The 17,248-nt window shown below is 60.3% G+C and overlaps 3 protein-coding genes across 4 annotated transcripts; 2 read left to right on the top strand and 1 right to left on the bottom strand.

Annotated features, from left to right (window-relative positions):
- Positions 1 to 1,077: 1,077 nt before the first annotated feature.
- CHLRE_17g713260v5 (uncharacterized protein) lies at positions 1,078 to 2,390 on the bottom strand. Its single transcript, XM_001700411.2, has 2 exons — positions 2,261 to 2,390; positions 1,078 to 1,968 (listed from the first exon to the last, which is right to left on the bottom strand). Exon 2 carries the CDS (start codon positions 1,924 to 1,926, stop codon positions 1,651 to 1,653), a length of 276 nt encoding a protein of 91 aa, XP_001700463.2. The 5' UTR covers positions 1,927 to 1,968; positions 2,261 to 2,390; the 3' UTR covers positions 1,078 to 1,650.
- Positions 2,391 to 2,481: 91 nt separating this feature from the next.
- CHLRE_17g713200v5 (uncharacterized protein) lies at positions 2,482 to 7,991 on the top strand. Its single transcript, XM_043072122.1, has 10 exons — positions 2,482 to 3,032; positions 3,325 to 4,106; positions 4,234 to 4,363; positions 4,605 to 4,893; positions 5,314 to 5,496; positions 5,752 to 5,839; positions 6,035 to 6,129; positions 6,361 to 6,534; positions 6,742 to 6,975; positions 7,324 to 7,991. Exons 2-10 carry the CDS (start codon positions 3,839 to 3,841, stop codon positions 7,420 to 7,422), a joined length of 1,560 nt encoding a protein of 519 aa, XP_042914581.1. The 5' UTR covers positions 2,482 to 3,032; positions 3,325 to 3,838; the 3' UTR covers positions 7,423 to 7,991.
- A 3,660-nt stretch (positions 7,992 to 11,651) lies between these two features.
- CHLRE_17g713150v5 (uncharacterized protein) lies at positions 11,652 to 17,168 on the top strand. 2 transcript variants are annotated; one of them, XM_043072120.1, is made up of 9 exons: positions 11,652 to 11,827; positions 12,048 to 12,253; positions 12,675 to 12,758; positions 13,255 to 13,373; positions 13,575 to 13,656; positions 13,910 to 14,575; positions 14,803 to 14,988; positions 15,219 to 15,268; positions 15,485 to 17,168. In XM_043072120.1, exons 1-9 carry the CDS (start codon positions 11,761 to 11,763, stop codon positions 15,771 to 15,773), a joined length of 1,749 nt encoding a protein of 582 aa, XP_042914580.1. In that variant the 5' UTR covers positions 11,652 to 11,760; the 3' UTR covers positions 15,774 to 17,168. The 2 variants fall into 2 exon arrangements, with proteins under 2 accessions (XP_042914580.1, XP_042914579.1); XM_043072121.1 differs by having other exon boundaries at positions 11,742 to 12,253.
- Positions 17,169 to 17,248: the final 80 nt, after the last annotated feature.

The raw sequence follows: 17,248 nt of genomic DNA, 5'->3' as shown, positions 1-17,248 counted from the left end.
TTGGGCTAGCGCGCTCCAGCCTGCCGCAGGGATTTTTGTGCTTTGCCAGGGTTCCGTGCTTTTTCTCTGTGGCGTTATCCTGGAGCTGCTTTTCGTTCCCATACGTTTTTGGGCTGAGCCCCCTGAGCGAAGCGACTGGGCACATATGGCGGGCGGTGCCTGTACAAACCGACCCCGGCTATGTCCGGGAGATGAGGCTAGTATCGGAACCTTCGGCCTCAGACGGAGGACGTGGCGTGGCGGCACAGCCCACTTTTCCCTTGCGAGGGAGAGCCACCTTTTCTTGTCGTTGCAGGAACCAGGTTACGGAATGGGGGTACCCCACGTGTTGCGGTTGGTGTTCGCGCTGTTTTGTTGGTGTGCCGCCGCGGCGTTGTTGGCTTCGCGCGGCCGTTGTCCGCCTGCTGGGCGGTGTTTGTGTGGCCTCGTTGTCACTGTTGTTCGTTTTGTCGGTGCTGCCGTCCTGGTTCTGGCGGTGGTCCGCTGCTTTGTTAGCGCTGTGCTCGCGCGCTGGTGTGTGGCCGTGGCTGTGCGGTGGCGCGCGTGGTGCACGCCGCGCGCTCGCTTGCGGTTTGAGCCACGGCTCCTATCTTAATGTCTCCAGAGTCCAGACAATAATTGGCCATTTTGGCCGTTTCCTAGGCATTCCTCCTGGGGACTAATGTGTGAGGCAAGACATTGTTCGCCCGGTTTTGGGGCGGGTTTTGTCCCAATTCCTATGGAGAAGCCCCCAAACCGCCATGTGCCCAGACAAAAGACGGCGGCCACCCGGCCGGTTTTGTCTGAGCCTAGACATTGCCCTGAAAACAAGATACGACCCCTGGTTTGAGCTGTCCTGCAGTGAAAGTGCGCTTGGCTGTTCGCTGTCTTCCAGCTGGTCTGTCAGCCCCAACTCCGCAATCAGCCCAGCTCTGCCGTTCCAGCGTATGCCGCCTAGGCCGACTGCTAACGAGGCAAAAGACGAGTCCTGGGCTCTATCTCTGCGCCAAACTAACCAGGCTTTAGTACGCATGGCCCGCCCACACAGCACCAAACTTGGCCCCACGCCGAGTCCCAAAAGCAATTATGTGATTGTGACGCTCCACATGGTTACATATGCTCAACACTCACCGGTACACACGCAATCCTGTATTACCACCGCCCTATTAGGCACGGACACAGTAGCGGTGCATAGCACACGTTGCACACGCTTGCCGCCCAGTTTGCCATTCATCCAGTACATATGTTGTCCAGCAGGTATATCCACCGCAGGTTGGTTGCACCCCTGCATCTACTAGGTCAGTCCTGCTTGGCGTTGGTGTACAGCTCTGTCTTGCATTGTTGTTGTACATCAGTGCGACATTCGTATTGACATGAGCAATCGCCGCCCGAACCAGCACAGAACATGCCCGAACCAGCACAGAACATGCCGCAACAAGACGGGGGTTTTACGTCTTCGCCGCCTGCCAATTAAAATACACAGCCAGCGAGCTAAAGCACTGCACGCCGCCTTATCCATACACGTAGTGCGAGCCCAGCACGACAGCCACAGTACCACAATGAGTAGTGCTGCTCAGGGTCAAAACGCAAAACGCAATGAGTGCTGCTCAGGGTCAAAACGCAAAACGCAAAACACCCATACAATGGGGCACGCCATGCCCCATCCAGCCCTCAGCTATCATCCTTGCCGCCCCCCACGAAATCAAACCGCCAGAGCACACCCTTCCGTATCCCCGTCCATGAACCGCTAGCAGTGGTAGCGCACCATGTTGCGAAACCGCCCCTGTGCTGCGAGACCGTGCAAAGCCTGGCTGCTGCCGCCGGTTTGTAGCTCGTTCCTTCACAGCCACCACGCGTGCAGATGCTGAGTGGGAGAGCAACGCCGGTGTGCAGGGGCCTGCCTTGCAAGCTGAAAATGTGCACTCGACCTGATTGAGCATCCGCCATGCCGCAGCCGCAGGCCAGCTGCCCGTTAGCCGCCACCGGAGGCTGTGAATGGAAAGAGTGGTTTGTGCGCATGCGTTCAGGGATGGGGTTGGTCGAGGACGTCCCACAATTGCTTTCGCAAGGGAGACTAGGGAGACCCAGACGCCCGATTGACATGGCGGGGTAGTGAGCAGGCAGCTGGCAGCTGGTGCTACTGGCGCATAGCAGGTGCAGACGGAAACATGCAGCGGGTTAGGAATTCGGCAGCCACACGCTCCGGGAGCCCAGCACCCCGCTCCGCCCCCGCCCTCAACCGCGCTGCGCTGCGCAACCGCCCTTCCACACTATCACTCACCGACACTAAATGTTCTTGTTGATGAAGGCGGACACCACCATGCCAACAGCGCTGACGGGGTTTAGGGGGAGAAGCATCAGCGCCTGGTAAATAAATACAAAGAAAATTGCGAGAGGAGGAGGCGACTGCCGCAGCTGTGCAAAAAGTGAAAAGGAGCAATACCATCGCGAGCGGGCGGACGCCCCATCCCGCGGGACCCCATCCCTCGCCCTCCGAAAACGCAAGGCAAGCAGTAAACGTGCAAAGTAATCGTTATCATTCGACCCTTCCCAACGTGCGGTGACGTTTATCCTTTCTGAATCTAGACACGGAACACGCGCTGCGCTCCTATGGCGCTGTGCAGCTTTTCGAAGTCTTACAACGAGCTCGCCCTGGGCCAGCAGCCCGCCATGGGACACCGCTCTGCGCTGCTGCAGCAGCGGCGGATCTCTGTGAGGACCTGCGTGGCGCAGCCGTCCACGAGCTCGGCCACGTCAAGTGCGGCCACTTTTGAGCTCCGCGAGGCTGTACTCAAGGGCAATCACTTCACGCAGCCCCAGGCGGAGGTGATGCTGAGTGTCTTCCCGACACCGAAGGACCTCGCCAGCAAGGACGACATTACACGACTTGAACGCAAAATAGACTCACGCTTTGACAAGGTTCAGCTGCTGGCTGTGCAGCTGGCGCTCGCGGTGGTCATCATCGTGGGAATCATGCTGCTTCTCCCCCTAAACCCCGTCAGCGCTGTTGGCATGGTGGTGTCCGCCTTCATCAACAAGAACATTTAGTGTCGGTGAGTGATAGTGTGGAAGGGCGGTTGCGCAGCGCAGCGCGGTTGAGGGCGGGGGCGGAGCGGGGTGCTGGGCTCCCGGAGCGTGTGGCTGCCGAATTCTTAACCCGCTGCATGTTTCCGTCTGCACCTGCTATGCGCCAGTAGCACCAGCTGCCAGCTGCCTGCTCACTACCCCGCCATGTCAATCGGGCGTCTGGGTCTCCCTAGTCTCCCTTGCGAAAGCAACTGTGGGACGTCCTCGACCAACCCCATCCCTGAACGCATGCGCACAAACCACTCTTTCCATTCACAGCCTCTGGTGGCGGCTAACGGGCAGCTGGCCTGCGGCTGCGGCATGGCGGATGCTCAATCAGGTCGAGTGCACATTTTCAGCTTGCAAGGCAGGCCCCTGCACACCGGCGTTGCTCTCCCACTCAGCATCTGCACGCGTGGTGGCTGTGAAGGAACGAGCTGCAAACCGGCGGCAGCAGCCAGGCTTTGCACGGTCTCGCAGCACAGGGGCGGTTTCGCAACATGGTGTGCTACCACTGCTAGCGGTTCATGGACGGGGATACGGAGGGGTGTGCTCTGGCGGTTTGATTTCGTGGGGGGCGGCAAGGATGATAGCTGAGGGCTGGATGGGGCATGCCGTGCCCCATTGTATGGGTGTTTTGCGGGACCCTGCGCAGCACTCATTGTGGTACTGTGGCTGTCGTGCTGGGCTCGCACTACGTGTATGGATAAGGCGGCGTGCAGTGCTTTAGCTCGCTAGCTGTGTATTTTAATTAGCAGGCGGCGAAGACGTAAAACCCCCGTCTTGTTGCGGCATGTTCTGTGCTGGTTCGGGCATGTTCTGTGCTGGTTCGGGCGGCGATTGCTCATGTCAATACGAATGTCGCACCAGAAGACCACTACTGTTGGTCGGCGCTCGGGCCGCATCGTCCCCTGCCCCGGCTCCCGCGAAGCCCGCCTTTAAGTGGGGTGCCAACATGAAGGACCTGGCCATCTGCGTGGGCGTTGCTACTGCCCTGTGGTTCATCCCGCCCCCCGCGGGCGTGACGGCCAAGGCCTGGCACCTGCTGGCGGTCTTCATCGGTGAGCATCGAAAGGTCTACCTTGCATCCCAGAGCGCTTTCAGGCTGCGCTATCCGCAACGGTGTATGTTTTACTAGTGTCATTCCCGTGGGCTAATCGTTCGCTCGCGCATGGCTACTGCGTGCAGGCACTATCGTGGGCATCATCACTACGCCGCTGCCGCTGGGCGCGGTCGCCATCATCGGCCTGGGCGCTGCCATGATCACGAAGGTGCTGACCTTTGCCGAGGCGTTCAGCGCTTTCGCTTCAGAGATCCCGTAAGTGCCGACGCACACGCTCGCTTTTTCGGGGCCGTTGACCGCCATCTCGCCTGCGACTCCCTTTTATAGCCATGTAACTCGCGTGTATGTGGGCGTTGTTTCCTTCATAGTCCAGGGCTCTGGGGTTCCGCGCACCTCGGGTCATGCTTGCAGCTGCGCGTGCGGCTCGTCCAGCGCACACGCCCTTCACCTCCTCCCAACCCCTCCCGGTTCCTCCCTTCTCTGCCCTCGCCCACAGCTGGCTGATCGCCATCGCCTACTTCCTGGCCGGCGGCTTCATCAAGTCGGGTCTGGGCAACCGCATCGCCTACATGATTGTGGGCGCGCTGGGCAAGACCACGCTGGGCCTGACCTACGCTCTGGTGTTTGCTGAGGCTCTGCTGTCGCCCGCCATCCCCTCGGTGGCGGCACGCGCCGGCGGCATCTTCTTCCCGCTGGCCAAGGCGCTGTGCCTGGCCTGCGGCTCCGACCCGGAGAAGGGCACCGCCAAGAAGATGGGCGCATACGTCATGACCACCTGCTTCCAGGTGGGCGCCGGCCTGGGGTAATGGAGCGGGAGGGAAAGGGAATAGGTAGCGGTTTGCTTGTGGCACTGGGTGGCGCCGGGAATTGGGCGGTGGTCGTGCATGGTGTCAGGCAGTGGGGGAAGCAGTCCGCACTGGCTGGCTGAGGATATCCGCTGGTCTGGGTCGGATTATCGTGGGGTTCAGTCTGCAGGGCACCGCAGCATATGCACCGGTTGCCTTAGCGTTTAGAAACCAGATGGAGAAGGGATTTAAGGCGCTGGGCAGGCATGGCGTCGGGCAGTGGACCAAGTGGACATTATGGGCTGAGGAGGTCCGGTGCGTCGAGGCGACGAGGGGAGTCGCACCAGATCACCGCATGCACCGGCTTGCCTATTTCCACTTGCCACTGAACCGTATCGCGCCACTCTCCAATGCCGCCAGACTACCACGGTGTCGTCCGCCATGTTCATCACCGCCATGGCCGCCAACCCACTGGCCGTGAACCTGGCCGCCTCCGCCGGCATCAACATCAGCTGGGGCACCTGGGCCCTGGCGGGCCTGGTGCCCGGCATCGTGTGCCTCATCTGCGTGCCGCTCATCCTGTACGCCCTGTACCCGCCCGAGGTACGTGCGGGATGTGGGCAGCGGAACATTGGGGGAATGGGACTGGAACAACCGGTCATGCAAATGGGATGTGGCTCGCGAAGGGCGGAAGGCGCAGGCGCGCTATGATCTGAGTGCAGTAGGGGCGCAGACAGTTTGATGGGGAGTCGCTTTCTGTTGGCGAGCAGGCAAGCATCCCCGCGCAGCCACGATCCTTACACGCGAGGCTGTCCTCCGGCCTTATGCGTCCCTCACCTACGTCGTATACACCCACAGGTGAAGGACACTCCTGACGCTCCCGCCACCGCCGCCAAGGAGCTGGCCAAGCTGGGCCCCATGAGCACCAACGAGGTCATCACCGCCGGTGCGTGCGCATGCATGTGTGTCTGGTGTATGCCTGGAGCAGGACTGTGGGGCCGATGCGGCCTGCGAGGTAGCCTGGGCCAGGGGTCTTCCGCGGGCAGTATGTAGCTCGGCACTTGCTTGCAGTAGGAAGTGGCAGAGCTTTGTCCAGCGCACGTGCTGACGTGCCACACTGTCCAATCCCCTTACCCCGCAGGTGCCTTCGCCATCACCGTGGCCCTGTGGATCTTCGGCGGCTCCATCGGTGTCAACGCCGTGGCCGCCGCCATCGTCGGTCTGTTCATCCTGCTGGTGAGTGACGGGCGGAAAGAGAGCTGCGAATGTGGTTGTGGGTTTCACGAGCTTTAATGGCACGAAGTGAAGGGGCAGCCGGTGAGGAGCAGCGACCGGAAACAGGCCGGCACGAGATTCTACAGCATGCGGACGTGGGCGGTTTCGCCACGGCCTGCCAAGCTCTCAGCTTTCGTACGTGCATGCCCACCCTTCGCCTCGCCATCGCCAACCCGTTTCCGGCACTCTCAGGTGACCAACGTGACCAACTGGAAGGAGTGCCTGAACAACAACGCGGCCTGGGACACCCTCACCTGGTTCGCGGCGCTGATCGCCATGGCGGCCGCGCTCAACAAGTACGGCTTCATCCCGTGGCTGTCCACCTCGGTGGTCAACATCGTGGGCGGCCTGGGCCTGGGCTGGCAGGTGAGGCAATGCGGAAGGGTGGCTGCAGGGCGGTGGCGGGGCAAGCAGGACACGGGCCTTCAAGCCGGGGCCTCGAGGGCCTGTGGAGTGGACCGTGCAGGGCTTGCAGTTAAGAAGTCGCACACGGTGCGCCTGCCCTCGGCCCTATTATTCACCCACCCACCTGCAATCCCGTCCCCCGCGCTATCCCTTCCCACCACCTCCCAGGGCGCCTTCGGCATTGTGGTGCTGCTGTACTTCTACTCGCACTACTTCTTCGCCTCGGGTGCCGCGCACATCGGCGCCATGTACACCGCCTTTCTGGCGGTGGCCACCGCCTGCGGCACGCCGCCCATGCTGGCGGCCATCGCTCTGGGCCAGCTGTCCAACCTGATGGGCTGCCTCACCACCTACGGCATCGGCTCCGCGCCGCCGTACTTCGGCGCCGGCTACGTGCCTCAGGTACGGGTGGCCAGGGCCGGGGGTGAGGTGGTTGGTGGGGGCAGGCTTAGATAGTGAAGGAAGGGAGCTGGTGGTGGGCTGTGGGTGGGGCAAGAACGGGGTCGTGCTTGAAATAGGGTATGGGTACGCAGCGCGCGAAAGATAGCAGGCGTATGGTTTGGGCCCTTGCCTGTTCCACGCCTCCACGTCTCCTTACGACGAGTCATTGGCTGCGTGCACGTGCCGCTGCTACTGTCCAGCCCTGTCCCCCAACGGGTGTTGCACAATCACACACACACGCACATATACACACACACACACACACACACACACACACACACACACACACACACACACACACACACACAGGGCGACTGGCTGAAGTTTGGCTTCATCCTGTCCATCTTCTACCTGGCCGTGTGGCTGGGCATTGGCGGCGCCTGGTGGAAGGTCATTGGCCTGTGGTAAGCAGCTTTCACCGCCGCTGCCGCAGCGCTAGGCGCGCGGCCCGCAGGGCGCTGGCGGCGTGAGCTGTGGGCGCTGCAGCGTTGGCCTGTGCCTCAGTTGACATTTGAGAACATCGGTCGCTCGTCCGTTGACGTGCTGTAAAACCATTCGCCGCAAGATTGGGCATGGTTGGCTTATCGTTTTGCTGTAGCTGGACAGATGTAAGCATTACAACGGGCGGGCGTTTTTGCACAGCATGACGGGCCTTGAGCTGCATTACTGTACATATGAAGAGCTGCAGTCCGAGGCGAGGTGTTTGCCTACGCCAAGGACGGGCGGCTTTCTAGCATTTTTGCGGCATGGTCCATGCAGTGGCGGGACTGCTATGCCCGGTCGGTTGTTGGTTCGTCCTACTGTTGGTTATCGTATCTAGCGTGTGCGTGCTCGAATGTTTGGAATGTGGCACGAAGCTTTTGATTAGCGTGTTTCCTGTGAGCATCACACCCTGATGCGGATTGGAGTTGGCCTTTTTGAGGGAAGCACTTGCGGCACGCAAACACAGAGAAGAAACATTGTAACTGCTTAAGAATGCGGATGTTACAGAGGGGACAGTCCCAGCACCCGAAGACGCCGAGCCATCACATGCTATCAGGGCCCAACATGACTCCACCAACCCTGCTTAAGCATGCAGTACCTGGCGTGGCAAAGCCCTGCAAGTCGAAGTTCGCAGGACAGGTGCGCCCTAGGCACTGTGCAGCTCCTGGGTCCTGGCCTGGTGTCTTGCCGCATCAGGGCCAAGCACTAACCTGCGGTAGGTGGTGCGCCGGACGTAGCATGCAGACCAGCTTGCACGGCCCAAGCGGCAAGCCATAGACACCACAGCACACGCGACAAGCAGGCCAGTTGGGGTATACTTGCGTGCGCGGCCACCGCTTCCGAAGCAGGAAACGGATGGGCTCTGGGACCGGGCGTGGAGACCTCGCATTGACAGGTAGCCGACCCTAGCCGACCCCCGGGCCGACCCGTGACTCCTTCAAATTTACATGATTAAGCCTCGTAGCCGTTTCCACGGAGACTCAGCTTTGCTTCACGCGTCGTTGCAAGCCCCACGCATGCAGCTCAGCCGCTCCTAGGGCCGCGTCTTACCTCAACTGCCGAGAACGCCGCTGTTGCGGCTGCCACTCACGCCCGCTGCCATTTCAATGCCGTTTGCTGCAACGCAGATCGCTCTTTGGTGCGTGTTACTTGGCTGGACCGGACTCTGGAGGCAACTGCCTTTGCACCCGGGCGTCGCCTCAGCTCTGGCTGAGATGCGGCAAACGCCCAGGGCCTGCGTGCGTGAGTGCACAAGGCAATCAATCGCAGATTGCGCTTGCATGCATGTGCGTGTGAGCTGAGTCTGGCGCGCCGGCGTCTACAACTGTAGCGCTGTGGCGTGGGGAGCAGCTCCCTGCAGCCCCCCACGCACGAACAATCTGCGCGACCTCGGCCTCTCGACGAGGTCGCGCAGATCGATACCCCCATTAACCGGTTCACCTGTGATAACGTGCCGCTCGCGAGGAGGCCTGGTCCGCAGGGATCGGCGCGGGCTCCCCACCATACATGCAGCCGCGCGGCAGCACGCGCCATGTTTGATTGCGCGCGTGCTGCAGCCGTGGCGGCATTTAAGGGAGTGGCTCTCGCCGCGAATGCAGGTGCGCCGGGGGGAATACAATGCATGTTATGTGTCCGTGGCTCAGTCGCACTAGGTGCGTGAGGGTACACGTGCGTGTGGGGTTGCAGTGGAGGCGATGTGTGACGGCGGCATGAGCTGCATGCGTGGGGACCCGAGGGCAGCACTCAGCAGCACACAGCGCTGGAGGCACCCCCCGCCGTCCCCCAGATACCCACACGCCCTCGGCCGCCAGCTATCCTTCATGGTGAGTGACGCAGTCGTGCAGTGCTTGGCTCTTCTCCTGTAGCAGTCTAGCTTGCAGGACACGATCGGCGGCAGCTGCGATGACCATAACACGGGCACCACCAAAGGGATGGGCACCCACAGGTCAAGGACACTCCTGACGCTCCGGCCACCGCCGCCAAGAAGACCGTCTGGTGTACGCCTGGAGCAGGACTGTGGGCCGATGCGGCCTGCGAGGTAGCCTGGCCAGGGGTCTTCCCGGGGCAATAGCTCGGCACTTGCTGGCAGTAGGCCGGGGCCGAGCTTTGTCTAGCGCACGTGCTGACATGCCACACTGTCCACTCCCCTTACCCCGCAGGTGCCTTCGCCATACATCACCATTGCCCTGTGGCTTTCTGGCGGCTTCATCAGAGTCTACGCCGTTACACCGTGCCCCATACTTTGATGGACTTAATCGTGCTGCAATCCAAGCTGCCAATGCACCCATCTTGTTGGGTTTTTACCAAATTGCAACGATGGCAAGCACCATGGATTCCCCTGCCTGGTCAGAGAGTGCCCGCTTGTGAGCGTGGAGTGCGAGCCTGCAAGTGGGACAAGAAGCTGTGGTAGCTGCGGTACTGATGTGGCGATGGTACTGAAAGGAAAGGGGCGGGGATGTGTTGAAGGTGGTGGTGACATGGGGGTTAGGGCGATGGTGACATGGGGGGAGGCTAGAGCCTGGCTGCGATGTGGCCGTGTAGGATTTTGTAGGTAGGGGGGCCTTGGGAGTGAGTGAGTAAAGACTTGCGTGCACTGCCCCGCGCACCGAACGTCAATGGGGGGGGCTGTGCGCGTTCAGGGGTACACGGGGGACGTTCGTCACACACAAATGCCACGGTAATGGATCGCATGCAAGATGGCCATTGCTCGTGTCCCCTCCCTGTCAGTTGGCTGCAGAGTGCATACCCGTCTTCAGTAAGCGATGTAGATGGGGGGACTAGGTAGGTGTGGCGTTGTCCTGGCGCGTGCCTTGCCTTCAACAAGCCAACCGCCTGCCCGTGTTCCACCCACCCATCCGCCCACATTCCTCCCATGACCCCTGCCTCTGACCATGAGCACATTCACCCCAGCACCACAGAATGTGCACGCTGGTGATTTTACTCCTGCTGTACACCAATCAGCCGGGCTAGAAGACAAGTCGTTGTGACCAGGCTTTGGGAGCTGAGACCCCTGAGTAAAGCGCAGAGGGGGGCTTCGCCCCCCTGTCCGTGCGTGACTGCCAGGGGGACTCTCCCCTGTGACGGCCTGCCTATCTGCCGCCAAGGAAAGCGTGGAGCGCCAGGGGACAGCGGAGGCAGACCAGGGGTGGTGACGAACAGGGCAGTTGCAGGCGAAGGCCAGTGTGAGACGTGAATGAAAAGCAAAGAATTGTTGAGAGGCTCTGTGGCAGAGGTTCGAAGGCGTTACGGAAAGTTGTGGGAAGCCGAGCCGATGATACAAGCCTGAGTAAGGAGTACCGTAAGCAGCACAGACGATACGAGCGGTGCGACGCCGCCGCGTGCGTGCGTGAAAAGTGAAGGAGTCGAGTGGTTGGGAGTCGAGGGGTGCCGGCCTGACCTGTCACCAGTCCGCTTCCATCGGCGCCTCACTCCAACCCCAGCGTTCTTGTGCACAACTCCATGGGCATTGCGGCGTAGTACTTGGGAAGACGTCACACGCGCTGGGGACTAGTTGGCTCGCCCCCCAAAGGGGGGCGACAGCCATAGTCCTCGGCAAGAACCTTACATTAGGGTTGTTTGTAGTTGTTACTATTTCACCAAATCCTGTAGGGAATAGAGGCTGTAACGGAGTATTGGCCAAGTGCAAAAACCCTTGAAGGCATGCGACACAGAAAAACTAGTATGTAAAGTGCACTGTCCAGGCCATGAGGCCACCGCCGCTTTCTTTCCTCCTGCCTCCCCCTGCCCACGCCCCTGCCTCCTGTCGCCTCCTGTCTCCCCCTGCCTCCTGTCGCCTCCTGACTCCTGTCACCTCCTGTAGCTGTCTCCTGGTGCTGCATCCTAACCCCCCCCCTCTCCTGCCAGTTCAACACGCTGTAATAACTCCTTCCAGCTGCATGCCGCGCGTTTCAATCCCAAACTATACATTGCCTGACTTTGCAGCCCCACAAAGGGCGAGCCATCGCGCTGCGAAGCTGGGAGGTTTTCCCGGCTGGCCCACTTTGCTGGGCGGGTGCACCGTCAAGATCCTGGGGGCTTTATGCGTACGTCTGATGGATGCCATGGATGTCAATGACGTCTTAAGCGATGTTATACATGACGTACCGGGCACGCAGGCCGCGCTGCAGTCAACTGCTGATGCACTATCGCACCATGGAAACCCACTTGAAGTGGGCAAAAAAAGCTTCATGCCAACCCATACACAAGCTACAGAGTCATGCCTCTGCACTGTCCTGATTTTAATAAGTAGCTGCAAGAGCAGAGATGTGTCGCATCAGGACAGATATCACGCGGCCGTCGGCTTTCCTGGCAGCACTGGCAGGACTATCATGTAAGCTTATGACCCGTTATGTGGGCCGATATCGAAATTATAGAGCGCTCCTCTAGGGGTCACTGTCGTGTGAGGCGACGCCACAGGCGCACTCCTCTGCTTTGTAACACACTTGCGGGTTGAACTCCACACCTTATATGGCTGATATAGACTCTCCATTGCATGTCTGACGCGTCCGCGTTACGCACACTGTGCATCGGTTATGGCTCGACGCCTGCAGGCGTGCTCTGCGTCTTTGCTCAAGCGCCATGCAGCAATCTTACCAGTGCACGAACGATTGAGGCATTGACAAAGCGGTGCCCCACTGACCTGTCATCCTTCGGCACCATCCTAGCGAAAATCCCGAAGTACGCCCAGTGGCTGCTGGACTGCGGGACTGGCGCGTGCGATAACGCGCAACGGACGCTGCTGATGCCTACGGATATGGTGAGGTGATGCCCGCAGCGCCTGCATGTGGGGGCAGGGATGCGCTCTATGCAGCGCTCTGTGCTTTCGTGCGTGGCAGAATGTGGCAGCCATGTGGGCTACCGTGGGGCCGGCCGCGGCTGCAGGCCTTCTGGGACCGGTCTTAAGATGCCGTCGTGAAGCCCGGAAGTAAAGTGGCTACCTGCTCGTAGCATAATGAAGCTTAAACGTCCGGCCGCCTGCACCTTGGCACCTCAGAAGCAGTCTGGTGCGGTCCGGATAGTCTGGACACTTGTTTCGGGCACGCACGCTTGATGCCACCAGATGCGGCTATGCTTGCAGCTGAGCAACTATGCTGGCCACAGCACACACCACCAGTGCTGCATGTGCGCCTCCGCTGTGTTGCTGATGCTGGAACACACCTCAATCGCCCCATCACCAGGCCTTGGACACCTACCTCAAGGCCAAGGGTACCACGCTGACCAAAATGCTGGCGAAGACCGGTGGCGGCCGCAAGGCGCTGCAGGTACGACCAAGCACCAGAGCCAGCGGAGGCCGAGCGGACAGCAGGCAGCGCTTCGTATAAAAGCGGGTGTTCCTGGGGGGCTTCGCCCCCCCTACACCAGGGGTGGGCCTCTTCCCAGTACATTCTGTGGGCACCCCTGCGCGCGCGGGGCTCAGCCTGAAACAGTGAAAGGGAGGGATACAGTACTGAGGGACTCGGTCGCGTCTTGAGGCCGAGTCGTTCCCAAGCATGCTGCCGCACCCACTGCACGCCGCATGTAGCACCCTGCCGACTGCTGGCCGATGCGGCAAAAAAATGTAGCATGCTCAACCTGGAACAACAACCAGCCGGCCCACTCGCTCCACCGCCTCTCGCAGCCAACCAACAAACAACACCCGCAACACCACAGCCGGACCCTCCTCCCGCATCCGCCCTCGCCTGACTAGGCATGCCTTGCCCCTTTTCTCTCCCTGTTCCTTGGCTAATCGTGATTGTTCCCCGCCCCTCCCCGCCCCAGGCCGTGCTGCGCTGTCACGTGCTGCAGCCCTCCATCGCGCTGACATCAGTCAACATCACGGCAGCCGCCGCCCCGCTGTCGTACAAATCGCTGCAGGGGCCCTCGCTGACCTTTGCCGAGTGAGCAGCTGCGGACGGGGGGAGGGAGGGCCGGCTGTCACGCACCTCGGCGTTGGGGCCGGGGGTTGTCGCCGCCTTGTGTGCCGTGTGTGCACGGGGCTGCTGACCTGATCTGACCTGGCCTGACCCGACGTGCCCGAAGTGACCGTATGAGATGAGTGACCTGGCCCTCGCCTATCGCCCTGCTGCCCTCCTGATCAGGTCCTCGAGCGGGGGCGTGACGGTGGAGTGTGGAGCGAACTCGGTAGCTGAGGTGGTGCACGCTGACATCACCACTGGCAAGGTGAGGACATGTGTTTTCAGTCGCCTGCTGGTGTGCCCACATCAACGTAGGGGGAGCACGCGCACTGGGGATGGGAGCATAGAATGCGATAGGAAGCCACGTCAGCGGGTGTGCTGGGTGTCCTGCATGGAAGCGTACGTGTCTTGTCACACACACGCGCACACGCACACACACTCGGTTTATTCTGGCCTGGAATGGACGACACCCCTCCCCCTGTCCCGTACGCTTTGATCTCTTTCCACACGACCTGCAGTCAGTGGTGCACCTTATTGACACGGTGCTGCAGTGTCAGGCAGCCCCCTCACCCCCGCCGCCGCCCAGCCCATCGCCGCCCAGTTTGCCGACGCCGAACTCCAGTCCCTCGCCGCCCAGCCCCGAAACCCCGCCGCCCCCTTCGTCGCCGCCTCCCTCACCGCCGCCCTCCAGCCCACCGCCTCCCGAGCCTTCGCTTCCCGATCCCCCTAGCCTCGAGCCTCCCAGCCTCAACCCCCCTAGCCCCGATCCTCCCTCGCTCCCGCCCACCCCGCCGTCCGCCCCTCTCACTCCTCCCTCCCCTCCCAGCCCGCCCCTGCCGCCCTCGCCTGCGCCCTCCCCGCCGGACCCGCCCTCCCCGCCAGCCCCGCCCTCCCCTCCCCTGCAGCCCTCCCCTCCCAACCCGCCGCCCCCTCCTCCCTGGTACTCACTGGGCGGACTGGACAGCTACCCCTTCTGCGCCGGCGAGGTATGCAGCCGCCCGCAGCTCTGCACCGCCGAGCGCAAGTGCATGTGCGGCACGGGGCCCGGCTGCGGCGGCAACACAGCCTGTTGGGCCACCCCCGACATGGCCGGCTGGCCCACGCCCCCCGCCGCTAGCTGCGTGGTCCAGGAGCGCATATGCAGCACGTGGGATGGGAATCCGCGGCTGTGCTTGCCAGACTTTGTAAGTTTGGCGCCATTCTGAGCAAGCAGGGCAGGCTGGTATGTTGTTGGAAACGCATGCTGACGCACACAGCACATGCGTGCTATTCTTTTGGAGCTGGGGTGGCCGCGCGTCGGGACGTCCTCGTTCCTTGGGGGCGGTCCTTGACTTTACTCAGAGAACTCTTGCACTCTTTCGCTCTTACAATTCACCCCCTCACTCTTTGTGTCCTCCTTTTGCGAATGCAGTTCTGCTACAAGGACATTTACTGCATGTCTCGGGGCCAGCTGCGAATCATGTTAGAGAGCTGGACGTCCGTCGGCGACCTGGACATGTGGGTGACGAACCCACTCAACCAGACTGTCTGGTGGAACAGCGACGGCTGGAACGCAGACGAAACCCGCGACCCGAAGTGGTTGCCTTACGGCTTCGAGGCAAGTGTGCTAGGTTGTCGGAAGCGGTGCCAGGTGGATAGGTTTAATAGGTTTTGGGCGGGTTCAGCAGTAGTACCGGCTGGCAGATGGGTTACACTTAGAAGGCGCACAGCTCGCGGCTTCTGTTTCGGTTCCCTTTCTGGCTCCGTAACCGCCCAAATGTGCAGCCTGCAGTGCGCAATTTGTGTTTTGCCCGAACCCGTTTGATTACCCCAACCCACACCCCGCAGGACAACGGCTACGCTGTACTGGACACACAGTCCGACCAGTACGGCCCAGAGTGAGTGTGTCACGTGCAGGGGGTCAGCGTATGCTCAGGGCTGTAGGGATTCAAGTTATTGATGCCAGCCAACACCCGGACTTCTCAGGCCTCGTGCGCGCGCAACCACACGTACGGCCTACCTTCCAGAAGGTCATAAGAGCTGCCTGATTCAAACCTCTACCTGATCCATACTGTAACAAGCACTGCATCGCCTGTCCTCCGCATTGCTCATAGGAACGTCTACTACATAGATAAGAACTGGCAGGACGGCACGCCGGCGGCCCCGCTCCCCTCGGGCAATTTCTACGTCTGCGCGCGCGTCTACATCCAGGACCTAGACCCCTCCGTCTGGTTGAAGTTTCCTGTCATTGTGACTACAATTGCCGAGTCCGCAAAGTACGGCATAAACATGCGTACAGTGGTAACGCTGCGCGATGCCAATTTTGAGCCGAGCACGCCTACCCTTGAGAGTGACTGCACCGCGAGCTCGCCAAGTCTGGTCATGACCATCCCCATCCCATAAGTTTGTGCGGCGTTTGATGGTGGTTGTGGTTGTGTTGTCGTAGAGTAGTGCACAGCAATGGAACATGAGTCGAGCTGGTGGAAACAGAGTGATTCAATCTGTTGGCCACCCAGGGAAGATGTTGGTAGGGGAGTTAAGCACGACGGGTGGCAACGCCGGAGAAGGTTGTTGATACCAGTACATATGTCAGGACGGTGGCTTGGCACGTGTGTGCTACAAGCAGAGTGCCAGTTGCGCAAGCTTGCAAGTGTCAGAAACAAACGAGAGAAACATGAGGTAGGTTGCGTGCGCATCAGGGTTGCACTGTACTAGCCATTTTCTTATAATACGCGTATTAATACGCAGTACACAGCTTTCTAGTACAATACACCATAATTCACTTATAATACGCCGGCGAGCAAGGGTTAGTACGTGCTATAGTACGTCCCATGCAAATTTTGCTCTCCGCCATTGCTCCTTAGTATCCTTCCCTGTATCCTACTATACATGACCATTCTCGAGGCCGTTACAGCTCGCTATGCTGTTGGAAACGCATACTTGTTATTAAATGTCGAGAAATGAGCGGAGTGACAACTGCGCAGCCTGTTTTGCCTACTGTTTGGCCATCAAGTATATCCATCCAGAGCTCCATTGCGCGTATCCAATAGGGCAGGCTCGGTTCGCGCATCGCATCGGCCATCGTGTCACTGATATCAGGCTTTTGGTTGTGAGCAACTACACACACAGAATCATATTATGCTTAAGACGTTGCCTATGTTGCGTCTATGTTGCCTCTCGCCACTGCACTGTGCCACCGACGCATTGACACGGCACGACCACCGGCCACCGGCACCCGCCGGCGACCCCCACACCCCCGCCCCCCGCCCCCCTGGCGTATTTTGCGCCGTACTGAGACCCAGGAGAGGCGTACTAGTACTCAGTACGTACTAGTACGTACTAACATGTACTGAGTACTGTGCAACCCTGGTGCGCATGTCGTTGTTGGTATCAATGCAATGACTTACGGTCGTATGACAATGCTCACGTGCGCCAGCTGGTTTGCCCTATCAGATGACAGGGGCTCCCCTGGCCTGCAGGAAGTGAAGAAGCACGGAATTTTGTATGGTGGCTGTCACAACTTTGGTTAGTTGCACAGTTGCGCAGCTTTCGAGCTGGCAGCAAGCAGGATAGTGCAGCCGGACGAAGTAAGTTCAAGGTACAGCGTGCAGCCTTGGCACTCGCAAGCCAAGCATTGCCGCGCTGGGGGCCGCTGCCTGTGTGCAGCAGTGCAGGGCCGCGTGCATGGCTGTGTGCGGGGCCGTTGCTTGGGGCTGCGGCACCACGCACCAGTCGTTGATGCAGTGGATCCTGATACCCCAGCTGGCTGCGAGAGCTGTGATGTAATTTCACAGATGGTAACGATTACCTGTGCGCACAATTGTGTACGTGCCGGACGGTTTCGACGTACATCGCACACTCCAAGAGAAGCCGTGCCA

This window comes from Chlamydomonas reinhardtii, chromosome 17 (assembly GCF_000002595.2).
Source record: "Chlamydomonas reinhardtii strain CC-503 cw92 mt+ chromosome 17, whole genome shotgun sequence".
NCBI lineage: Eukaryota > Viridiplantae > Chlorophyta > Chlorophyceae > Chlamydomonadales > Chlamydomonadaceae > Chlamydomonas > Chlamydomonas reinhardtii.
The sequence above is the reverse complement of the archived record's forward strand: the minus strand, read 5'-3'. Positions and strand labels throughout refer to the sequence as shown.